Raw genomic sequence first — 27,039 nt, forward strand, 5'->3', positions numbered from 1 at the left:
AAGACTCTTGAAAGTCCCTTGGACTGCAAGGAGATCAAACCAATCAATCCTGAAGGAAATCAACCCTGAATATTCACTCGAAGGACAGATCCTGAAGCTGAAACTCAAATACTTTAGCCACCTAATGTGAAGAGAGGACTTATTGGAAAACACCCTGATGCTGGGAAACATGGAAGGAAAAAGGAGACAAGGATGACAGAAAACAAGATGGATAAATAGCATCATCGAAACAATGAACATGAAGTTAAGTATGCTCCGGGAGGCAAAAAAGCCTGGCACCCTATGGTCCATGAGGTCACAAAGAGTCAGACATCTTCTGCCGGGCTGTGGGCAAACTCTTTACACCATCATAAACAGTGCATGGCTAATAACCTTGCAATGTACATGAGAATGCAAGCTTGCAACCAGGGCCCGAACTGCTTCAGAGAAGACACTGTGAAGAACCAGTCACTTGAATGAATAGAGCCTGCTGGAGCCAGGAGTGGTGTAAGTATTATACCTTATCTCTGCACCCCTAGACTAAATGAGCATTTACCCTTTGCAGTGCGGGAGGGATTAGTGAAAGAGGACATTTTGGAAAATTCCAGGAGCTTTAAAGGTTTCTTCCTATTTTCCTTGGACGTAATCAGTTAATTTGAATATATTACAAACCTAGGAGTAGTATTTATTGTAAAAAAAAAAGTGCTTATTGGAGTTTAATTTTATTATAGCTTTTTTATATCAAACCATGGTACAGTTTAGGATTATCTCTTGTTTTTATTTGTGCTGTTGTTTTCTATCAATATAATTTAGTGTGGCAGTTCACGGAATCACCACCTACTGAAGATGGACACTAGGGGGTGGATTTACTAAAGAGAAATAGACTGTGTACTTTGCAAAGTGCAGTTGCACGCTGCAAGAGCAGTTGCTCCAGAGCTTAGAAAATGAGCAGAAGCTCTGCTGACTTCCATCATCCAATCATGCGGAAGCAAAAAGTGTTTTTTTTTTTCCTTGCACGTGATTGGGTACCCTTTGAAAAATTAAGCCTCATCTCATTTACTAAATTCTGAAGCAACTGCACTTGCAAAGTGCAAATATTTGCCTTTAGTAAATCAACCCCTTTGGGTTTTTACCATTGTCCTTTGCGTTACTAAATACGCCTGACAGCGCACAGTCAAAGTGCCATATAGAACATCATAATCAGCCAAGTATAATAAATCCCATTAACCTGACATGTACATTATATATATCACAGCAATGTATTTTAGAATGATTGGTTGCACTTAGAACCATCTGCTCAGCTAAATGAGAAGGATTCTGCCCTGAACAGATATTTCGTGTGTCTTGCCAGTTCATTTTCGAAGGTCAAGGTCTGTAGAATGTGTGAAAGCTCTGAGCAATCTAACACATTAGAAGAATTATATCCGATGACCTACTGAAGGAGATCTGAGATTTAGAGGATAAATCCCACTTCATAAATATCCTGGAGGAGAGATATGACTCTTCCAGCTCCTCTAATTAACTCCAGCAGACTGAAGGTACCAAAATTCACACATATTGGATCACTTAAATGACAAAATGTATGAAAGAGAAACACTTGTATGTGCTGCCTCCAACATTGTGACCTCAGGAAAGATGTTATATAAAAAAATGAGGTCATTATGCAATCAGGGTTTGTATGTCTGCTGTTCCTGTGGTGGCTATTGATTCAGTATTTCATCTTAAATTAAACAAAAAGTTTTATGTTAGTTTTGGAAGGGTTAAACAACTATCACGTTTTATTTTTGTCTGTGTTGCCATTGGGGACATTTCCCTTCACCTACCTGATGACAACCCATCACACCATGACACTCGGAGACATGAAGTTGGAGAAAATCTCTACAGTGGGAATAAAAACATAAATTAAACATTTCTAACCTATCCCCACTGAAAATTGAGTTTTGAGACACATATGGTTATATTTCTGCTCAGGGTAGTAGGCTCTTAAAGGAAAATTAAATACCAGGAATGCATTATGTACAGAGTGCAGAGTTCAGGGGTGCGCTATGTGCAGAGCTGGGGGGTGTGCTGCATACAGAGTTCAGGTATGCGCCACACACAGGGTGCAGAGTTCAGCCTTCTTCCACAACATCTTACCTCTGCATCCCCCATCCACATCTCACTCTTACCTCTCTTCAGCTCTGACCTCTGCATTAAACCCCCCCCCCCACATTAAAAGCTCCGCCATCTTACACACGTCCTACTTATGTTGCTGTATTAGGCTGAAGCACCTGGGCAGCTCTAGTACCTCCCTGAACACTGTAGGTGGCTCTGCCTCACTCACTTGCAGAGAGTTCATTCAGTGGGGGTGTTGTCATCCGCACTCCACCCTAGGCACCTAAATCTACTTTGTTCCCATCCTGCACTCAGTGGGAGCCACTCAGAAGATCAAATTTGTGGGAGCCATTGGGAGACAAGCTGTCACTTGTAAACACAGAAGCCGGACTTCTTTGTTTACAAGTGACAGTGATGAGAAGAGAGCTGAGGGCATGAGCAAGAGGTGGTAGAACTGAGTTTCACCAAGTTCCAGCTGAAACAAAAGCCCCGCTTCTCCTTAAAAAATGCATATACGGATAAAAAGCATAGAGGTTTGCTTTTAGAGGTTGTTTTTCAAGCTTTCATAGTGTTTCTTTGGCTTTGGGACTCTGCTATTATTCTAAATTAAAGGTTAGAGTAAAATTAAAAGCTGGGAAGAGATCCTGGTCTTGTGACCTGACTTTCCAGATCTGAATACTTGTTCTAGGTCAGTAACTCAGAAAATATTGTAGATAGAGTGTAACCCTAAAAAGTTAGGCACAGCTACTATGGTGGATTAAATGTTAAGACCTTGGCTCAAGGTCTATGGTGCTTTCACCCAAATGTTTACAGCCACACCTTCAGTTACCTCAGACATGTCTTAGTGCCTATGACACTTACGCTGGGTCTGTTGTCCCTTTTATGGTGTTGACAATGCCTACATGACTTTTGGGGTTGGTATTTACTCTACATAAGGTGGTCGTATTCTCTGATTGCTGAATGCCTCATGTTACTGGACTGTTTTGATTACCTTTTACTGTACTTACCTTTTGTTCAATCTTTAAAATAAAATATATTTGAAAAAAAAAAAGTTAGGCAAATAGCATTACCAAAGTAAGCTCAGCAATGGCAGTCTCCATACTTCCCTAAATAAAAGTTGGCTCCAAATGTTATAAAAACATTTGCATAGCTGTTCCTCCATAAAAAATGGGGAAATGGGTCTGCATTATGCCAACTAGATGGTGCTGACTATCATAGGAAACAGATATGCCCCTCACCTCCATCTAGCAACAATAATTTAGCATTTTCCAAATGTAAACATTCAATCTGCAGAGAATTTAACGTGAGAACCTTTGATTTGGCCAAATTCACAAAGAACAAAATTGCATTTAGTTTTAAAGGCCTGTGGTTTCAAAATCACCTGTAAGTATCTTTTTTTTAGTTTTCCTAATCATGTGAAATGAAAACATATTTGTCAGTGAATGTTATTATAACCTCATCTAAGTAAATCAGCTTGAAATTTATGGTCAGCTTTGAAGAAGATATTTTGTGGACTTTCAACATCCCACCTCTGCTTCCTTCTGGGACACAAACAGAGACACACGCTGAGCTTCTTTACACAAAGAGCATGCTGTCATTATCGGAGTGTAGATTCGTTGTAAAACAGTCACAGTTGAGCAAGTTTATATTTATACAGAGCCCGTGCAATTACATTAATTACTTCCTTTTGTAAATTGGCATGTTCTGATATTGTTTTTCTTTTTTCACTCTTCTCAGATTATTCTTGTCAGCTCCTCAGTCTCTGAACAATGCCTTTTCACAAGCAGCGATGAAGGGACAACCTTTCAAAAACACTTGATTACCTTCTCTGTGGAGACCCTCATCTTTCATCCAAAGGAGGAGGACAAGCTGCTTGCGTACACGAAAGATGCCAAGGTAATGGCTTGTGTATGTTTATTTCATTTAAAGGATAACTAAACTCAAGAACAAAAATGTAATTTATTGTAGCAGCCCAGTCCTTCGATGTGTTGGCTGTATTGCTTTTCATTCTCCAGGCTAAGAACTTTTTTAGCAAGTACAGAAAAAACCTGTTGATCTTGGCAGAAATGGAGTATCTTAAATTAAAAGAACAAACAATGTTATTTTTTTTTTCTGTAAATTAATAATCTTCCCATCTTCCATTTAACCACTTGCTGCCCGTCATATAGATAAATGACGGTGACAAAGTGGTTGCACTATCCTGACTGGGCATCATATGACGTCCAGCAGGATATACCGCTCTGCGCGCCCCCTGGGGGGCACGCAGAGTGGCAATAGGTGGTGCGGTGTGTCACTCTGACACACCACATCTCCGATCCCGGTAAAGAGCCTATGACGTAGGCTCTTTACCATGTGACCAGCTGTGTCCAATCACAACTGGTCACATAGTAAATAGGGATTGCCATTGATCGGCTTTCCTCAGCTCGCACCTGACAGGCGCGAGTAGAGGAGAGCCGATCGGTGGCTTTCCTGACGGGGGGGCCTGTGCTGGTAATCAGAGCATTGAATACCAGTGCAGACCCTTGGGGGATGCCACTAGAGCTACCAGGGATTTCCCACCTATTACCACCAGGAATGCCCACCCATGGCCACCAGGGATGCCAATCAGTGTTCAGGGAGCCTGCCAGTGCCCTCATCATCAGTGATGCCCACCATTGCCATCTATCAGTGCCGCCCACCAGTGCCCATCATTGCTATCTATCAGTGCCGCCCACCTATGCCCATCAGTGCCCCCTACCAGTGCCCATCAGTGCCGCCTACCAGTGCCCATCATTGCAGCCTATTAGTGCCCATCAGTGCCACCTATCAGTGCTCACCAATACTGCATATCAGTGCTACCTATCAATGCCACAAATCAGTGCTCATCAGTGCTGCATATCAGTGCCGCCTAGCAGTGCCCATCAGTGCTGCATATTAGTGCCTCATCATCAGTGCCACCCCATCAGTGCCACCCCATCAATGCCTCCTTATCAGTGCATGTCAGTGTGGCCACATCAGTGTTCATCAGTGCAGGAAAATCATATTTATTTACAAAATGTTATAACATAAACAAAAAAATGTTTTTTTTCAAACTTTTCGGTCTTTTTTTATTTGTATAGCAAAAAAAGAAAAAAACCTTGCAGTGATCAAATACCACCAAAATAAATCTCTTTTTGTGGGGAAAAAAATACATAGATTTAGTTTAGGTACAGTGTCGCATGACCGCGCAATTGTCATTCAAATTGCAACAACGCTAAAAGCTGAAAATTGGCCTGGGCAGGAAGGGGGTGAAAGTGCCCTGTATTGAAGTGGTTAAAAGAGAAGTATATTCCCCCCCACCCAAAAAAAAAAAAAAAATATATATATATATATATATATATATATACATACACATCTAGGTGGATGCAGGATTGATCTGATTCTGATGCTGTATCTGTCCCCCACCGCCTCTACACTGAGAACTAAGCGATCAAACACCACTAATCGCTCAGTTCACCTCTCCACACTTAGCAGCAGAGAGCTATGACTGTCACTGCTCTGCCCCTCCAGCTCTTACTGAAGCACTGAGCTGTGCAGGAGGCAGGAGGTGCTGGCTAGGTCTCCCAGCGGTTCTATCAGAGGCTGAGCAAGGTGCTGGTCTAGGCTGCTCAGTGAATCCTGACTGTAAAGTTGGGATCAATCCAGCACCTGGGCCAGCTGAGTAACATCAGCCAACAGTGGGCTTTAGCCACTGGAGTGCAGAATAAACTGAGAATAAAATAAGAGAAGTAGAGCCAAAAAAACATTGGCCATATTTCTCTTTTAATGGAGTTGTACAAAGGCGGACATTTGTGGTCCAGCCTGCGTGACAACCATGGTTCCCCCTATAGATACAGTGAAGGAGAGAATGTGGATACCTAGGCACAGAAAGTATTATTTGCAGAATTTTAGGAAAAAATAAAGGAACAAAAGTAAAAATTAAGGCAACCACCTTATCTAAGAACTAGTAAGCAGCAATATAATATTAATATTATTTTTTTTAAGGTCTAAATACTTACATTTTAGATTTTTTATGGTCTCAAAGTTATCGCCAAATCCCCAGGACTTGCATGGGAAAAAGTGTGAGGAAAAAGTCTGAAAACTTGCAGTAAATAAATGTATGACTATTGTTGGGGTGTAATTACCCACTGCATGCTTGATCAGCAAAGAAAACTGTTGTCATGTACACATTTCAGAAACTAAGCTAGCCGAACTGTGTACACAAAGTAGTAGCACCTGTGTCGGGATGGGTTCTTTGATCTTAATCAAATGCAAAGGAGAACTGTGAGATAATAGTATTTACTCACTAGGTCACTGAAGTATTGATACTGGAAAGCACATATACAGTGCCAGATTTCTAAGTAGCAGGCATAGTCCATGGCCAATGCAGGCAGGGTCTTTACAGGGTCCTGGAAAACAAAAAAATAGAGAAACCCTAGAGCAAGGGTCTCCAAACTCAAGTTGTTCAGGAACTACAATTCCCATCATGCCTAGTCATGTCTGTGAATGTCAGAGTTTTACAATGCCTCATGGGGCTTGTAGTTCCGCAACAGCTGGAGGGCCATAGTCTGGAGAACCCTGCCCTAGAGCAATAAAATCCTTATTAAAAGTATAAAAAACATGTAAATATTACACCCGAATTATCCTGGATTAAATAAACATGAAACCTCCACCAGAAGCCATCCGATGTTAAACTGTAGTCTCCAAAAACCCCCTCTGTCCGTATGTCAGCTGGAGTCCTGAATGCAGCTTTAGATCCTCAACCTGTCCCTGGGTGTGTGCATCAGGAAAGGAAAGGGAGTAGTCAGCCAACACACAGCCAGCTACACTTGAAGAAAGAGGCCACGTCTTTGAAGCGCATTGTATCCATGGTAACCTGACACTCCTGAGTAGACGCTGTGCATTAAGCCATTGCTTGTCCCCTATTCCAGCTCTTAGCCCCTATCAGACATAAATCTCAGGAGGTTCTGTTTAGGTTATTATTATACTAAATATGTGGTTTTGAGTAAGGATCTTTCAAATTGCCATTGGTTTCACTTCTGTATAAATTATCTGGATCTTGAAGTGACACAAAGGATAGTCAAAGACATGACAAAGAAGTTGTATATTCCAAGCACACTGAGCAGTTATTGTGCAGAGTGACTGCTGCATAAACACACACAACTGTTTCAGCATGGCACATAAAGTGCAGTCAGGTGAGAGGCCCTCCACCGTCAGAACTGGCATGCGGTAGCCAGTCAGGAGCCTAATATCTTTTAGTCTCTGTGGGGAGCACCACCCCAATTGCAACCAGAGTACTGCACTTCCAGTGGGGTGTCATCCCTGTGTCTATAGGCCTGGGATCCCTCCAGCTGCTTTCTTGTGTTACCAGATCAATCCTGGACTTCAATAGAAGAAATGCTGTTGAGGAGAAATGTATGTGTTCTGGGCTGTTTTACTAAAGCAGGGATTTTCTCTCAGACTCTGTATTGCTATAGACTCTTATAAAGACTATGCTATCCAGCCACATGTTATCCTAATTTAGTCACAGAGATATTGATATAAGAGTTCATGTTAGTGCAGCTTTCATAATCGGATTTGCATTATTCTGCAGTGTATGCATGCTTTGCAACTTTGCACCGGTTTGGTAAAATGCAATTTACAGTTACTTTGTGTCTGATCATTCAGCTGATTATGCTTCCTGTTACACAGCTGCAGAGGAAGTTTACAGAATTAGCTGTGGGGGCCTGAAAGAATAAATTTGAACTTGTATAAAAGAGCTCATGAGGAACAATGCCAAATATATCGCTATCAGCTACCCCTAAAAAAGCCGACATTTGTTACAATGTTTGCTTGTGAGTTCCCTGCAGTGTTGCTCCACTTACATTTCTGGTCTCAACCATCTGGAGATCTCACATCTCTAGCCTCTGCATGCTCAATCAACACAAAGTTCAAATTCCATACCGCTCAAAGTGAATATCGCTCTGCACACTAAAATCTCTAATAATGATTTTGGTAAATGACTTCATACACAATATGATTTTTTTGTAAGCAAAAGAATCACAGATATTTAAAGTGAACCTGTCCTCGGTTCTAACTCTATAGAATCACCTAAAACCTGATATTGCAAGGTGTTTGTTCAGCAAGTCAGGAGTGGAGGACATGTTTTAAAAATAGTAAACATGATGTTGTATTTTTAAGACACTAAAAAGATTAAAAATCTCCCATGCTCTTGGCAATAGTTGAGGGAGTACAATCATCAACATTATCGGCAATTTATCATTCAGTTCCTTTGAGTTCCTTATACTTTTACTGTTTTTTGGACACAACCGACTGTATGCTTACATTCTAATTCCTGACCCCTGAAGTTTGCATTTAAAAAAAAATGTAACTATCAAGGAATTCACCCAATAACAGTCACAGTGTATCACTTTCTTTGTCTCTGCAGCTATATGTCTCTGTAGATCTTGGAAGGAAATGGGATCTCTTGCAAGAACAAGTCACCAAGGATCATATATTCTGGTAAGTTTGAATATCTTTATATACACAGTTTATTGTTGAGCTTAGTTTTCATGGTATAAGGACTCCTCAGAATTCCAGACATATTAGACCGGATGTCACACTACTTCCCCAAACTCAGTCTACCCAAAACCAAGCTCATAATATTTCCTCCCCCACATAACTCTTTCCTTGACTTCTCAGTCAAGATTTACGGCTCAACTATCAATCCATCCCCGTATGCCATGGTGCTAAGTGTTATCCTGGACTCTGAACTCTCCTTTCAGCCCCATATCCAATCAATGTCCAAAACCTGCCGCCTCAACCATCGCAATATCTCTAACATATGCCCTTTCTAACCAATGACACCACAAAGCTCTTAGTCCACCTTCTGGTTATCTCTAACCTTGACTACTGCAACTCCCTCCTCACTGGCCTACCTTTACATAGGCTATCCCCCCGTTTTTTATACATTTTTTTTATCATTTATTTCATCATCTATTCACGTCTGCTTTGTGCACTGGTAATAATTGATCTAGGTTCATTCCTTACATCTTGATTTATTTTGCAGTGTTATACGTCACACTTGGTGATATTTACAGCATTATTACGTTCAATACTGAGTTTGCTATTTATTTTAGACAATATCTGGGATTGGTTGTACTTATGTGTTAGCGCCTCAGCATTTTCTCTATTTCTATTTAAGTCCATTGTACTTAAATTGAAGGCAGCTTCACAATATATTATTGATTCTATTTAAAGGGAGGCGCCGTTACTCTCTACATTGCCCCACATATCCCCCGTTCAGTCCATTATTAATGCTGCTGCCAAGATCATCCACCTTACCATCTATTCAATGTCTTCTACCCCTCTCTGCCAATCCCTTCACTGGCTTCCACTCATCCAATTAATTACATTAAAAATACTAACAACAACTTAGAAAGCCATATATAAGTCTGCCCTCAGCTACATCAATAACCTAATTGTTCTCTTCATTCCTCCCAGGACCTCCAGCTCTCTAGCTCCCTTGTCACCTCCTCCTATGCTCGCATCCAGGTCAAATTGTTTTGTGTTTATGCCTTTAAATATTTGTTTTGAAAACTCTTACAAAATACATATTCAACTATATATATTTACACATATACACACTAAGGGAAAGTGGGGGGGGGGGTTGTGAAAGAGAGGGGGTGAGGGAAAGCGAGGAGTGCAAGAGTGAGAGAAGGGGGGCAGAGGGAGAGGGAAGATGAGTGAGAGAGAGAGGGTAGGTAAGAGAGTGAGGGGGGGGGGGTGAGAGACAGAGAGAGAAGTGCGTGAGGGAGAGGGGGGTCAAAGAGAGAGAGGGGGTGTTCATCATACCTGCACTCACTAATTATGGCGGCAGGCTGTTCTACCATAGGTTCAAGCAGCCAGGATCTAGAGCTGCTGTGTGCTCTATAATTAAATCTGCTAAATCCATAGCAAGCCCTTTCACAGCAGTGTGTGCAAGTTTGAGGGTGGAGGGGTGGGAGGCAGAACAGATTTAGCCTCCTCTGGCCTGCTCATATAGCACACTATGCCGGGTACTGCCGATCGCGTGTCTCTATATCTCACTCATAGGATTAGAGGATTGGAACAACACAGTGCACCCACCCCCAGCCCATAGGGAAGAAAATCCCCAGCCTGGAATGACAGGGAGCTGATACAGCTAGCAGCACTGGTAAATACGATGGATTATTCAGGGTATGTAGTGTGTGGCAGGGCAAAGCATGCACCACACACTGGATTATATGCCATTGTGCACGGGGTGATTAGGGTGTGCCCAGGCACACTCGGCCCACACCCTACTCACACCTATGCATGTGGGGTAAGAATAGAATACTTGTCAGCCTGTTCCTGCTATATGTGTCTTTCTTGGAGATGTTCCCTCACTTCCTGTCCCAAGGACCAGAGTTGTCCTTGTGAAAAAAGATTAGGGGAAATCTCTCCAAAAGAGCCGTAGGGAGCAAAAAAGATGGAAGCTGTTATAAATCAAGTCTGATTTCAAAAGAAATTCCAAGTTAAATTGAAGTTCATTATTTGATTGGAACCTTTTAATAGAGATACATGGAGGGGGTCTACATGTTTTACAGCTCCCATATAAACAGTTGATCCCCTAGTACTGATATTTATCACATTATGAAATGCAGAGGTTCAAACAGATAACTGTAATGAATGGTCACCACAGAATTCCGGAATTCACCAACATGTGGTGCTACCTATAAATTATTCCATTGAAAATTCCCTCCCAAGTCTCTGGTGAAGATGGGGACTCTTATGTGTCACTACAACAATAGGCTTTAAATGAACATGGGATTTACCAAACTAGTCAAACAATGTTTTTATGAATTTGGCTTTGCAACAGTCGTGCTGAGACAGAAAAAGGCCTTTCCCAGATTGTTACCTCAAGTGTGATATAACGCAATTGTCTAAAAAGTATTTTTATAATATAACTGTACCCCTCACTGTAAACACCTGAACTCAATTATTTGAATGTTTGTCCATGTACAAAGTATATTTAGCCCTATAGGTACTGTATGTGTGATGGTCAGTTGTCAATACAGTGTATCGGGTACAAAGATTTAGTGACTAGTTTTTCTATCAGTTTAGGAAGGGGTTCTTGACCGGAAAAGTAGTTGATGTCAAAAATACTTTGCTGCACAAGGTAGTGATGTAAAAACCCCAATAATAACATTTAAACGAAGAACTGAATGATTATATTGCAACTAAGAAATCGATCTCCCTGCCTTCCTCTGGACCAAAGCAGTTACCACTGGACTTGACAAATATGAATCCTTTTAGTCTTATCAATTATGTAGCTCTCCTGAACCCCTAATAATGCTACAAAAAACCCGAAATGCCCTGTAACACAAAAAAGCACTATAGTCTCAAATAGATTAGGGTAATGGGTTGCAAAGCAGAGGTCTTTGCTTAGAACTGTGGCTAAGATATACCAACTAGGAAATAGGGCCAACTAATGTGTTAGCAGGTTGCTCCCTGTGGGGCTACAGGAGAGCACTACAAGCCATAACAATATACCTTTGACTAAACATCAGTGTGAGTTAGTGACAGTCTCAGGCCAGAGGCCCCATTACACTACTGAGCCCCATACACTTATTCAGAAGGTCTGCACCTCTCTTCAGCTGGTAACAAGGTTTATTCACACCTGTCCCGACATACAACTGTAAAGAAAGTGGCATTTAGCACACACTTAACTTGATCAGCTCTTCCTGATTCATTATACTGCACAATTAACTGTTTTTTTCCTATAGACACAGATGGAAACCACCACCGTATTTCATCTCACAACTCGCAAGACCTCGCACACTGTAGCTCCCAGACTTGTTCCCTAAGAGGGTTCTGTACCCCAGTGGGCTCCAACATGGAGACCTGGCCACTAAGTGAGGCACATGAAATATTAAGCTGCCCCCTCAATACCAGAACCTCTATTACCAGTCGCTGCCACCATTTCCTCTCCCAGCTGGCTGCTTCTCTTTTTTGTTACTCACTCTTCACACCTTTAAGTGTTAATTTGTTGTTTATTACTTACTTTTTAAGCTACTGTAGAGGGTTAACCATGGCTTTAACTTGCTGTTCCCTACTCTTTGGGTTTACCATGAATACATTTTTCTGTAATACACTTGATTTTACCAACCAAATATGCAACGGGAAACTTCTGTAGCACTACTCCCTGGTGAGCTGCTGGTGACGGGTTCCCCTAGGTTACCCATAGCAACAGTACAATAGTTCAGCAACTTCAAAGTGCCTGGCTCAGTCAAAAAACAGTCTAGGAGTTTTGTTTTTTGTGGTTTTATTGAGAACTTGGATAGGAGAAGGGAATGAATGGGATACTCCAATTTGAATAAACTATGCACAATTTGCTGGGACATTTGCTTTGCTTCACCTTGTCAATAGCGATGAAGTAGTAATGAACCGCATTAGATAAGCTGTACTGTACTGCAGAACACTCTTCAGGGCCCTTCCTGGCACCCCCTTTGTTCCTTCTTTTCAAAGCTTTCTACATGGCACCCTCTTTACTGTAATACTCCTGTGAGCTAGCTCCTTGATCCCCTGACTTCACTGGAGTGGTCCCCCTTCCTGCAGCAGACCCTTTGGCAGGTCCCTCAGTACTCACGGACACAGTTTTTCCCAAAGGACTCTGCCAGCAGCTCCACCGTCCGTTACATGGGATCCTCTGCCACTCAGCTCCACACCTGGTTCACTAGGCCAACCGCCTAAGACCACCTTCCTCACACACTGCAGGAGGAGAGACAGCCATCAGCTTCCTTCTGGGACTCTGCTTCCCGCCAAAGAAGCCCTGTCACATGCCCCCTCCGCTTTTATGAGCAATCTCAGGATGCTTAGTGTGGTCAGTTTTTAATAGGAAAGCAGAGGGACTGGAAGGAAAACCAGGGATTTCACACAAAGGACGCAATACAAAGAGAACAGGATATGTTTTAATACAAGTACATGGTACAGCAGGCACATATTAAGAATATGAAATGCTGGGATAACAAACACTTTAAATAGACAGTAACAACAGTAACAGCAGTAACATAACATAGTACACTAGCTTGATCATCTATAGAGAGAACTGCACATAATTTGTCCAGATTACTTTGCAATCTGACCACTAGACCCTGTAGTTCATTAAACCATCAACTGCAATTCTCATTACACATATACACTTTTTTTTGGAGGAATGGGCATCACAGGTATCCCACTCAAGTTCTGTCGCATGTCAGGCAGTCATGTGCATCATTCTTTTGGTTGTATGGGAGATCTCATCACAAACAGGAAACACTTTCTTAATTGTGGTTTTGGGCTGGCACCCTGCGCATGCACAGGTAACATTTCAGGTAGTAGTGGGAGAGCCAACAGCCTCAACCTTAGCACTGGCTAGGATTACCAAAGGCTGATTCCTTAAAGTTCTAGGGCACACTACCCTGCCCTCTTCTGCCATGCTGCTATCTCTTCTTCTGGAAGCATAGCATTATCATATTAACTCAATTCTACACTAGCCCAAGTCTCACCCTGTGGCCCATTTGTCTCTTTCCTCCAAGTCCTCCAAGACATAGGCTACGCGGAGAACCTGTTTGGATCATTGCCAAATGAAGTATACCTTTATACAGTTTTTTAGATTAGACTTTCTTTTGAATATGATGATTTAATGCTGAGAGGATACATAATTTAAAAACAGGAACGATTCACTGTTGTGTTATAAACACTGTTGAGCGTGTCTGCGGGCAATGCCATCTAGCATGGAATTAATCATCTAAAAAGTTTAATAAAAAAAGAAGTTACTTTTGGCATTTTTAATAAAGTGTTTCATCTTGCATACCTGTGTCGTATTATGGACTGTGAATCCTTCTTCTCGCCCATTAGTTATCATCTGAAATTCACATAAAGGGGTTTTACGATGGCAAAACTAAACTAGCTGTTTATAAAAATCCATTTACAGTTTCTTGCAAGTTGAAATGACAAATTTCACGTTCTGCCTTAATATCGACTCCCTTCTCTTAACGCATGCTGCCATAAATAACTTTATAATGCTTCTGCAAGAGTCAAATCGTCTTCATTGTGTGATTGTGATTTGTGATCGATGAGTTTTCCCCTCAATTAATGGGCAACAGATGGTACAGGCTCGAGAGGAAAAAGAGCCATTTGCTACATACAGAATTGCCATCAGTTATCTGACGTTAGACAGGCCTTTTCAAGTTTTGTTATTTACTATCAGTGAAATGCAGGATAATGTGGTAGAAGATTGTGGTCTACCCTCTGAAGAATATTTAAATGTGTTTCTGGTTAAACTTCATGTAGATTGTAATGTGCAGATTAATTTAAAGCATTTTTCCATTTTAAGAAAAAAAAAAATCCAAAAAAACGCAATGGTACAGTAGGCCTTGTTCCAAAAATCCAGCATACATATACAAATTAATTTGCAACCAGTGTTTCAAAAATAGCAGATTACCAGAATCGGAGAGATTTTAGCAGCAGCCACTGTGATGTTATGCAGTAAAGCTGGCCATACACTAGTAGATTTTCAAATTAATGTTCATGCAAAAATTCTCAGTAAATGAGAGATAGTAAATAGATGACTAAATGAATATCATTCGAAAGTATTTAAACATGTTATTTGCTTTTAACATTCCAACCTGGAATTTCTTAACCACTTCCCGACCACCCACCGCCTTTTTACTGCGACAGGGTGGCTTTCCTGCGCAAACTGACGTTGGTCGCGCGCGGGAAGCTAGGGGCACTCCCGCCCCCACTCGGGAGTGGGGAATCCGATGCACAGGTCAGGTGGCTCCGATTGCCGCCTGACACCTGCGATCGCTCCCCGCTGAGAGAAAAGGACAATCAGCTTTTGTAAACACAGCCGACCGTCCTTCCCCCTGAAATGATCACAGAGCTCATGTGATCCTTCTATATAGGATCACATGTCTCTATGGTCATCTCAGAAGCCACGCCCCCCCACAGTTAGAATCACTCCCCTAGTGTCACATTTAACTCCTTGATCACCTATACTGTTAAACCCTTCTCTGCCCCTTCCTTGCCAGTGTCATTATTACAGTGCATATTTTTAGCACTGATTACTGTAGTAATGTCACTGGTACCACCAAAAGTGTCAAAAATGTCAGTTAGGGGTCCGATCTGGCCTCTGGAGTGTTGCAGTCCTGCAAAAAATTGCAGGTGTTTTAAGTGAAGAGTACAGTTAATGGCGTGGCACACAGAGACATTTTAGACAATTGTGCACCTCCAACATTGTAGCAGCAGTTTGGCCAAGTCATTTTTTTGTTCCAGCATGACTATGCCTGTGTTCACAAAGTGTCATATATGTGCATAGGGAGTCTAAGCTGAAAATGGTCTACTTGCACAATTCCTATCTGAGTACCACTGGAAATTTAGACAGAGCTGCAAGCGCTTATTACTAGGAATCACTGCTTACTTCCAATTTTATACAATAAAAACAGTGAGGTAGCCAAAGAAGGCGTCAGGGACCACAAAGAGCATACAGAAATGTTTACCCTAGGTTTGTGAAGATAGGGGCACATCTATAGAGAGATACACTGAGATTAATGAATAAAGATATTGAATCAAATTTAGTGGTCAACCTTACACAATCAGGTACTGGTAAAGTATCCACATATTGTCCAAAAGTTCAAAAATAGGGCATTGAAAAATAAAATCAAATTATTCGAGCTAACAAAATAGCCATGATATTGCTTCTTACCTATAATAGCTTGAAAAATATATTAGGGTTGTAGTATAGAATTTGTTGATTGTGGTAACTGGGACCATTGTATTCAAATAACCCAGTGGGACAATCCTCTAATCACTCATAATTCTAGGCCAAGGATGGTAACGTAAATGAGCAGCATTCATGGGTGGATTAGGATAATCCAAGAGCAGGTAAAATTAAATTTTGGTAACAAGGTCAAGCATTAGTTCATGATCAGAAATCACAGAAGTACAAATTAAAAGATCATTAAGCAATGATCCAATGCAAAGCTCTGAAATAAATAGTCCACCTGGCACCACTATTTGCGGTTGAAATGCCCACACACTCGCCTGCATGTGCATGTGGTGGTATACATTATGATAGCTGGCACGACATTCCTGACACAAAGCCAGCTCCATAAAGATATGGCCTCATGAGTAAGCATCATCATTGTAAACCACGGCTTTTTTATTATGTTATGGTACTAGTATCTTCCATTCAGTTAACGAATCTCTCAACAGCAGCAAGTATGTTGGACCCGTTTATTGCTTCCTATTATGGATGGACTGAACGACGCCCTGTTTGGTTTGCACCAGAACTTTCGAACATCCTGAAAGTACAGAACCGAATAACGAACCACATTGAAGTCAATGGGACCCGAACTGGAAAAATCAAAAGCCAAGAAAATGACATTTTCCCTGATTTCTTTCTTCATTTTGTAAACAACGGCTTTGGGACCCAGTCTGTATGATGAGGCCACAATGTGGTGCACTGGGAACAAGATTAGAGATTTTTTGAATAAATTCTGATATCTCTTCCACAGACTTTGGATATAAGTAACGGGTGCGGAAAAATTGGTCTTTGTGTGTAGAAGGTGCCTTCACATCGTAACTTCATAGAGGTAATCTTGATGAAAGCAAGAATTGGCCTTGCTGTCAAAAAGTGAAATGATATGCACCTGTCAAACAGGTGAGGAAATATTGGTCTTTGTGTGTTAATTGTGCCTATAAAAGCTACACCAAAAAAAATCTTCCAGATTAAATCAACACCCACAACACTAGAAGCCTAAAAGTCTTGCAGAGATTCCACATTATAAAAACACTTAATCAGTGAAAATGGCATCAGGGGCTTCATAGCTGCTGGTAATCCAGAACTGATTAATTTTAATAAATATCAGATGGTCCACGGAGTTTGTGGACAGATGCATATTATTATCAGCAACAAAGCCTCCAGCATCACTAAATGCCAATTTGGAAAGCATGCTGGATGCAGGGCAGCCCATCAGCTCAATTGCATACTGGGCAAGTTCTGGCCAGTGGTCTATTCTAATGACCCAGTAAACCAGTGTATAGTCAACTGGAAAGCTCTGTGTTTTTGCCCCTAGATAATCATCCACCATATGATGCAGACACTGCCGATGGGATGTGGAAGCTGAGAGCCCTGGACAGCAAGGGCTAAAACATTTTGAAATGCATCACTTAGGTGGTTCCCTTCTCCAATGCTCCTTTCTTGACCAACAGAAGCCTCAAAACTAAGTTTTCCACGACACTGTAACCTACCAGAGTCGGGACAAGGAATGAGTTCTGAGACTTTCCCCTTGTAACGATGGTCAAGGAGGGTTTTCAACCAATAGTGATCCTTATCCTTGATGCAACGTATTCTTGGGTCCTTTCGCAAGCTTTGAAGCATTAGGGAGTCCATGCACCGTAAGTTTGGAGAGGCATGAGAAGCAGACTCCCCGGGGTCACTGAGGCTTACAGTATCTGGAACTGCCTCCTCCCAGCCACGTACTACTCCCAAGGGTTCTGGGGATGGAAAACCATCTGTTGAGGGTTGACGTATGTCTTCCTCTGCTTCAATGCCTCCAAAACTGCCAGAATCATCCTCCCTCTCCTCTTGTGTGTTCTGTGGCGTAGGAAGAATGGTGTCTGAATAAAGCGGCCTTGAGAGGAAAGGAAGTTCTCCTCTTCCTCCTACTGCTCTGCCTCGAGTGCCCTGTCTATATTGCCACGCAGAGCCTGCTCCAGCAGGAACACAACAAGGATTGTGTCACTGATGTATGCATTGTCATGGTGCACCATGCTTGTGGCCTCCTCAAATGGTGACAGTAAAATGTATGCATCCTTTATCAGCAGCCACTGGCATGGGAAAAAAAAGAGGGCCTGAGGCTGTAATTGTGCCATACTCACACAGTTACTCATTGACGGGGCTCTGCTTCATGTGCAGCCGCTGCAGCATTGCCAAAGTCTAGTTCCACCTGGTGGGCATGTCACAAATCAGGCGGTTTACGGGCAGGTGCAATTCTTGCTGAAGTGCACTGGCTGTGCATGACCGCCTGAAATGGCTACAGACTCTTTTTGCCTGCTTTAGCAGATCTTCAAACCCATGTTTGAGAAATGCTACACCATCAAATTGAGGACATGTGACAAACATAGAATGTCCATATGTGAAAAGAAATACTGACTGGGAACCTGTCACGGAAGGGTTCAGAATCCACCAGACAGAAAGGCAGAAGTTGTAAAGCCAGCAGCTTTGACAAGCTTGCATTTAGACCCTGAGCATATGGGTGGCAGTGACTGTATTTTTTTTTCCGCTGCAGCAGATGGACAGAGAAATTTGCTGGCTATTGTCTACAGCTGGTAGTGTGCTACTGGCAGATGTGCTGCAAGGACCTGGGACACCCTGCACTATACCATCATCCCTGTCAGTGGAGGCTGCTGAGAGGTCATGAGGTATTGCGGGGGTAGACTAAGGTGTGTAAAGAGGAGGAACAGAAGTGCGTCCCTTTTGTGTGGCTTTCAGGTGCTCTTGCCAATGGGCTAAGTGGTGGGAGGTTAAATATTTTGTCGAGCATGTGGTACTCAAATGGCTGGTGTTTTTGCCACGCTTGATGTGCTTTAGACAAAGTTTTCAAATTGCAGTGCGATCGGCTGTACATGTGCTAAAAAAAGGGCCCAGACAGTTGAGCTGTGGTTCGGTTGTTGGGAGAAAACAGCTCCACAATGTGATGGCATAGGGTGGCTGCTTTTAACTCTTCCATGATGGCTGCCTTGTTGGGGTTGTGCCTCACCCACACTTTCCTCTGCTCTATCCAGCACTCAAGTCGCATCAGTGACCTCATCATCATCATCTTCTCCATCCCTATTACCACTGGAGACAACTTGGCAATACACTGCGGCTGAGGAAACATGACTGCCAATTTGTGTAGTGTTCTCCCCTCTCTGTAGCCTCATGTTCCTACCTTCCTCAATCTCAAAACCAACAACTGGATTAAGTAATGGCTGTGCATCATGAAGGAGCAAGTAGCTGACGCTGTGTTCGAATAACTCAGCTGACTCCTCCATGCCTGATGCTGGGGCTATGGCAGAAATAGCTGTGGAAAAGGAGGCCGGGTTTAGCCACTGTGGCAGCTGCAGTGGACTGCGCACTAGTCACTGCTTGGGTGACGGAGGATGAGGAGGATGAGGATGGTTTGGTAAGCCCGTCCACTACCTCCTCTGCATGCTGTGGCTGGATAGCACAGACAACATCACTAAACAGAGGAAATGATGCCCTGCCTGAGAACTGATCACGCCCACCTTTGCCTGTGGACACATACGCTGCTGGCCCCCTCACAGTGCCATGGGAACATCTGCCTCTCCTTGTTGGCCTCCCAGACATAATGGGAGGGTGCTTAATAACAAAATGTAATAAAGATGGGGAAATATGTACGCGGATGCACTTTAATCGATGGAAAGTGGTGTTTGGTGCATTTTAACCTGATTAATCGTTACACAGACACACTCCATCGACACAATACAATATACTGCATTAAAACTGCGCTAACGCACAGAAATATAATGCGTTAAGCGTGCACTAATGCACAGAAATATACTGTGTTAAATGTGCAGTAACGCAATGAAATATACTTTGTTAAACGTGCACTAACGCACAGAAGTATACTGCATTAAACGGCACATAACGCACTGAAATATACTGCATTAAATGTGCACTAACTCACAGAAATATACTGCGTTAAATGTGAAGTAACGCACAGAAATATACTGCATTAAACGTGCACTAATGCACAGAAATATACTGAGTTAAATGTGGAGTAACGCACGGAAATATACTGCATTAAACGTGCAATAACGCATAGAATTAAACTGCTTTCAATGTGCAATAACACACAGAAATATACTGCGTTAAACGACATGTAATGCACAGAAATATACGGCATTAAATGTGCAATAACGCACAGAAATATATTGCGTGAAACGCACAGTAATGCACTGAAATATACTGCGTTAAAAATGCACTAACGCACTTAGATATACTGCATTAAAAGGCACTTAACACACAGAGATATACTGCATTAAATGTGCAATAACGCACAGAAATTTGCTGCGCTTAACATGCGAAAATGCACTGAAATATACTGCATTAAGCATGCACTAACGCACAGAAATATAATGCGATAAACGTGCATTAATGCACAGAAATATACTGCGTTAAACGTGCACTAACGCACAAGAGGCTTACTGTGTTAAACATGCAGTAACACACTGAAACATACTGTGTTAAATGTGCACTAATGCACAGAAATGTACTGTATTAAAAGGCCTGTAATGCACAGAAATATACTGCATTAAAGGTGCAGTAATGCACAGAAATATACCTTGTTAATCGTGCACTAACAAACTGAACTATAATGCAGTAAACCTGCCCTGACAAAACAAACTGACAATAAAGTAAAAATGAATGGTCAGGTCACTACACTCACACTAACTGAACTAATACTAGATTTACACTAAAGTAAAAATGAACATTTACTACACTCACACTTTAACCACTTAAGCCCCTGAGGATTTGGCTGCTCAAAGACCAGGCCCTATTTTGCGATTCGGCACTGCGTGACTTTAATGGACAATTGTGCGGTCGTGCGACACTGTACCAAAATGAAATTGACGTCCTTTTTTTCCCACAAACAGAGCTTTCTTTTGGTGGTATTTGATCACCTGTGCGATTTTTACTTTTTGCGCTCTAAACAAAAAAAAGAGCGACAATTTTGAAAAAATAACAATATTTTTCAAATTTTTTATATGAAATTCCCCCAAAAAAATGTAAAAATCAAAATTTTTAACATTTTAGGCCAATTTTTTTTCTGCTACATATGTTTGGTAAAAAAAATCGCAGTAAGCGTATTTTGATTGGTTTGCGCAAAATGTATTGCGTTTACTAACTAAGGGAAAGATTTTTGTCATTTTTATTGTTTTTTTTATAAGGAGTAATGGCGGCGATCTGCGATTTTTTTTGCGGGACTGCAACATTGCCGCGGACAGATCGGACCTTTGACGGACATTTTTGACACTTTTGGGGGTACCAGTGACATTACTACAGTAATCAGTGCTATACGTATGCACTGTTACTGTAAAAGTGACACTGGAAGGGAAGGGGTTAACTTTATTAGTGATCAAGGAGTTACATGTGACCCTAGGGGCATGCTTCTAACTGTAAAGGGGCGTGGCTAGTGATGTAACCACAGAGACATACGATCCTACATAGCAGGATTGTATGATCTCTGCTGTTACATCAGGGAGAATGAGAGGCGGCTTTGTTTACATTAGCTGCCTGCCTTTCTCCCTCTGCACCGGGAGATCACGGGTGACCGGCGGACATTGGAACCACCGGTCACTCGCGCGGACATGTCAGGGAACGAGGGAGGGCAGGAGCGCGCCTCCGGCGGCGCGCGCTTGCCCCCTAGAGGCTCGTAGGCGAGCGACGTAGTACTACGTCACTTTGCCTGTATGGGGCTGACTGCCGCAGTAAATAGTCGTGCGGCGGTCGGCAAGTGGTTAATTGCTTCAGCCAATAAGGGCTTTCAATGCACTATGTGGTGGCGCAGTGCATTGTGGTCATTCAGCGGGCCGAACGGTCAAATGCCCCGATAATTCAGGTGTTTGTCGAACGTGCAAACAGCCAATGTTCGGCCCAAACTCATTCTTGGGCCGAACCATTTGCCCATCCCTACTTCCTTGTGGTAGCTTGATAAGGCAAGGTCTAGAAAAAGTGGATTGTCTCTGCCGTGGATTGCACAGCAAGTCTCCATGGTAGGAGAAAATTTGATAACAATGTATAAACATGTGGTTTACCTGTTTGATGTGGTTAAGCTTAAGTGGCCTACACAGAGCACTAACCTTAACCCTACTGAACACCTTTGGGATGAATTAGAACACAGATTGCAAGCCAGGTCTTATCATCCAATATTAGTACTTAACCTCAACATATTTTTGGTTGAATGGGTACAAATTCCTGCAGACACACTCCAAAACCTTGTGGAAACCCTTCCCAGAAGAGTGGAGGCTGTGATATGTGCAAATTGGGGGCAAATATACATCAATGGGTATCATTTTGGAATAGAATGCCCAACAAGGATGATACTCAGATGTCCACAAACTTTCTTGACAGGTAATAGTAATATTTCGGGACTGATAATATTGATGCTTTCTATAGGAGTTTAGTGACCCAGCTAATGATGGGTCATTGGATATATAGTATAAAATTCCTGAAGTGAATCATGTTGATCCATTTTGGCCAAGCTTCAGTGCTTTTTGTTCACTCTCATCTTGCTTTGTTTGAAGAATGAGATTAGACTGGCTCTGCCAGCAATATGCTATTCTTTTGCTTTTAATTCACAAGCATTATGCAGCTATTTTGTGCAGCCGGTTCATTTTTAGCAGCCTGGTGTGATAAAGCCAGCATCTATTTATAGCATTCCACATTCTGTCCAATTACAGGTGTTATTTGCAGGCATTAAATTGATTCATTGTGTTAGTGAAATCATATTTAAAAAAAAAAAAAAGTAATCTATTTTTATTACTTTGCAGAACATTTTCTCCATTTAAAAGCTTAACCAACAATCTATTCCTTTTACAGCCTGCTCTAAACATATGCCAGAGGGAAAACCACATTAGCATGTTGTATTTTTATCATTTTCTATGAATACTCATATAAAGGAAGTAAAAATATACACATGTGTTTAAGCTACAGCGTTTGTATGTGTAAAGGTGCACAAATATTCAAAACCTTTGCTCTATTTAGTGTTACAACGTATTAAGGGCCCGTTCACACAGCTTCACAGCAGTGTGTTGATGGGCTGCTGTCCAATTCATTTTGAATGGCACCCTAATACACCTTCACAACGCCCCCTGTGATGCATACCACTGCAATACGATACAAAGAAATGCAACCTGCAATATTTTTGATTTGTTGTGATATGAATAGCTAATTTAAATGAATTGGCTGCCCTAATACAATGTTAACACAAGTTAACATGCAACATAACAAGTGTTAATGTGTTCATTAACCACTCGTCAGCCCCTCACAGGCAAAGTGACGTATGGGTACGTTACTAGCCTGTGAGGCTCTGGGGAGCGAGCGCACGCCGCTGGAGGCGCGCTCCCGCTCCCGCTCGGTCACGGAACCCCCCGCGCGTGTGCCCCATGTCCACCAGGCACTCGCGATCGTCCGTTAGAGCGGGAGAAAGGCAGGCGGCTGATGTAAACAAGCCACCTGTCATTCTCCCCTGTGTAGGAATAGTGATCGTACGGTTCTACTATGTAGGACCGTTGATCACTGTTCCTAAACCTCAAGCCACAGCCAATCACAGTTAGAATCACGCCCCTAGGGACACACACAACCCCTCCCTCTCAAAAAAAGTTAACCCCTTCACTGCCAGTGTCATTTTACAGTAACAGTGCATATGTATAGCACTGATTACTGTAGTAATGTCACTGGTAACCCCAAAAGTGTCAAAAATGTCAGTCAAGGGTCCGATCTGTCCGCTGCAATGTCGCAGTCCCGCAAAAAAAATCGCAGATCGCCGCCATTACGCGTTAAAAAAAAAACAACAAAAATGACAAAAATCTTTCCTTTAGTTAGTAAACGCAATAACTTTTGCGCAAACCAATCAAAATACGCTTTTTGCGATTTTTTTTTACCAAAAATATGTAGCATAAAACAAATTGGCCTAAAATATTAAAAAATTTAGATTTTTACATTTTTTTTGGGGAATTTCATATAAAAAAATGTGAAAAATATTGTTATTTTTGCAAAATGTACGCTCTTTTTTTGTTTATAGCGCATGATCAAAAAATCGCACAAGTGATCAAATGCCACCAAAAGAAAGCTCTTTTTGTGGGAAAAAAAGGACGTCAAATTAGTTTAGGCACAGCGTCGCATGACCGCGCAATTGTACGTTAAAGTCACGCAGTGCTGAATCGCAAAATAGGCCCTGGTCAGGAAGGGGGTAAAATCTTCCGGGGCTTAAGTGGTTGAACACACTGCAACTAGTCAAGCTGGTGTAAATAGACCCTGCAACTATGAGTTAAACTAATGAAAATACATACAACCCAAAATTTCCAAAAAGTTGGAGCAATGTGTAAAATCTACATAAACATATTGTTTTCACAATAGAAAAAAATAAAATATATCAAATGCTTTGACTGAGAGATGTACCTTTTTATTTATTTATTTATTTATTTTTTTTAAAGGTAATTTTGAAGTTGATGGCAGCAAAATTTTGGAATTGGGTTGGTTCAAGGAACCTAGCCTAGGCTTCTCCTCTGAACATTGCTTGGCGTATTGTACACCAATAGGCAACCCCTCATTTTGAAATATTTAGATTTTTTAAATTGCCTGAAATTTGCCCACTTTTCCATCTGTCTAGCACTATATTAAAAAAATTGGTTAAGCTGATTATTATTGCCATTTTTACAACTGTTTAGAAACATCAACAAGCACATACTCACATTTCCTTTACTCCCATACTGCTCCTTTCAGCCCCCAGGCCCACAGGAATAAGGAATAATACTGGTGTTTCCATGTATGACTCACCTATCTCCAATATTCATCACTTTGCTGAATATCTACAACCCCCAAAGACTATTCAGCATCTGATACACTTCTGAATGTGACAAATGCCTGGTCCCCCACTGTGTGCTATGGTTTCTCCCACCTTCCTTACTCTTGTGTCCTGTAGAGACTAATGGCACTGTTCCACTGCAAGTACCGGCTCGGCTCTACTCGGCCCTGCTTGGCCCGGTTTGCTTTTCTACTGCTGGTACCGCATGGTGCGGTGTTGGAACGGTTTGGTACGGTTTGGTATGGTTTGCTTTTCCACTAAAGTAGTACTAAAGTTAAATGGGTGGGATAACAATGATTCTCTGACCAATCAGTGGCTAGTAGTGACTGCATGCAAAGGATTGTGGGATATGGTACCGGTATGGTACCTCTTGGAACCACAATCGAGGTGGTACTGTTTTAGAGAGCCGTACCGTTCGGTTCCATGCAGTGAAAAAGCGCCGCCGTACCGTACCGAACCGTTTCTACACTGTACCATGCGGTACCAGCAGTGGAAAAGCACAAAAGCGTGCCGAACCATTCGGTTCCATGCAGTGGAAAAGCGCCAATAAAGGCTGGTGGATGGAACCACATGTGGTGGGAGTGTAGGTATCTGACAGTTCCAAAAGTGTTGGATGTACAGATTCTCCTGGAGGCCATAGCTCTTCAGCAAATTGATGATCTGAGTCAGTGTCTGCCATAGGGGTAAGTGTAAATCATCTTCCTTTGCAGGGGCATTCTGTTAGAAAAAAATATTTCCAGTGACAGGGTCACTTCAAAGTCATAAAAAAACAATAAATGGATCATAGCTGTGTAACCTAACTGTAATTGCCTAACAAGTACACATAGACAAAGTGACATTTGGGTCACCATACAAAAAGCACGGTATAAGCTAGAATTCCTCTTTAATACAGAGTCAATTTTTATCTCCGACATTACTTAAAGTTCTATAATGGAAAGCGACAGGCGGATTTGCTTCCTTTGTTATATTGGATTCAGTCCCAGTTCTGTGTCCACAGTGGTAGTCCTGCTCTCTTCAGAGAAACATTTCAAGCAGCGTTTCACGGTAGAGTCAGACCCGCTTGCTGAAGAGTAAAAATTGTTGGCAGTACATCTCACATCACTCCGATTCTTTGTTCCCATCCCTCAGAACCACCATAGTTTTCATCTGACAGTGAGCTAATTGAGAATATATCAGTTCTGAGTACTTCTATGAATGAACTTTTCCTGCTCCATAATGATGATCTCCTCTGCATTCTGAAAGGAAGCTTTTCTTTGAGAACAGTGGAAACAATAGCTGGTAGGAGACTTTAATTAACCCCCTTGCATTGTGCAGCTTATACTTTCGTCTCAACGATAATGAAATGTTGCATCATAAAAGCGCTTTTCTCTTTGTTCGCAATCTGAATCAAATAAATAAGCCAATACATTCAAAAAGAGGATTGTTATATAAAGCATTGGCATGAACTTCATCAGATGGGTCTTGGATACTATTCCTTTTTTATGAAAATACAGTGTAATTGTTATGTCATTGTCTCATGCCAGCTTTAGATATTATAAGCCCACTTTCAATTGTAATTGTACTTTCCCTAAGCGATACACATTTCTGCCTGTCCCTACTGCAGCCCATCAAAATTGCCAATATGTTTGGTTGTTTTACTGAAAAAAAAGTACAGGGTTGGTTTCTCTATGTAAATAACAGTGGACCAGACTTGGTAAATCTGTGTTGAAAGGCCATAGTGCCTGAACAAGGACCTTTATGTCAGGATAGCCTTGTATTATTTTATTAAAAGCTGCACATTTAAAACATATTGAAAAATTACTTTAATTAACATATTAAACCTTATAAAAGAGTTTTATGATTGGGTTTATATATAAACTATACTAAAAGAAGTATTGGGACGCCTGTCTTTACATGCACATGAACTTTAATGGCATCCCAGTCTTTGTCCATAGGGTTCAATATTGAGCTGACCCACCCTTTGCAGCTATAATTGCTTCAGATCTTCTGGAAAGGCTGTCCACAAGGTTTAGGAGTGTGTCTATGGGAATGTTTGATCATTCTTCCAGAAGCACATTTGTGAGGTCAGCTACTGGTGTTGGAGAGAAGGCCTGGCTTGCAGTCTGCACTTTAATTCATCCCAAAGGTGTTCTATCAGGTTGAGGTCAGAACTTTGTGCAGGCCAGTCAAGTTCCTCCACCCTAAACTCACTCATCCATGTCTTTATGGACCTTGCTTTGTGCACTGGTCTAAATCATTTGCTGGAGGGGGGGATTATGGTTTGGGGTTGTATTTTAGGCACTGGGCTTGGCCTCTTAGTTCAAGTAAAGGGAACTCTTAAGGCATCAGCATACCAAGACATTTTGGACAATTT

At 41.8% G+C, this 27,039-nt stretch overlaps 1 protein-coding gene across 2 annotated transcripts in view; it reads left to right on the top strand.

Moving 5' to 3' along the window:
* Positions 1–27,039, top strand: part of SORCS2 (sortilin related VPS10 domain containing receptor 2) — a 1,364,824-nt gene that overhangs the window by 997,498 nt on the left and 340,287 nt on the right. For both annotated transcript variants that reach the window (XM_082243140.1, XM_082243141.1), the window contains exons 4-5: positions 3,811–3,969; positions 8,498–8,571. In XM_082243140.1, coding sequence (XP_082099266.1) covers positions 3,811–3,969; positions 8,498–8,571 — 233 coding nt within the window. The remainder of the gene's footprint in view (positions 1–3,810; positions 3,970–8,497; positions 8,572–27,039) is intronic.

Source organism: Pelophylax lessonae, assembly GCF_965119305.1.
Source record: "Pelophylax lessonae genome assembly, chromosome: 1".
NCBI lineage: Eukaryota > Metazoa > Chordata > Amphibia > Anura > Ranidae > Pelophylax > Pelophylax lessonae.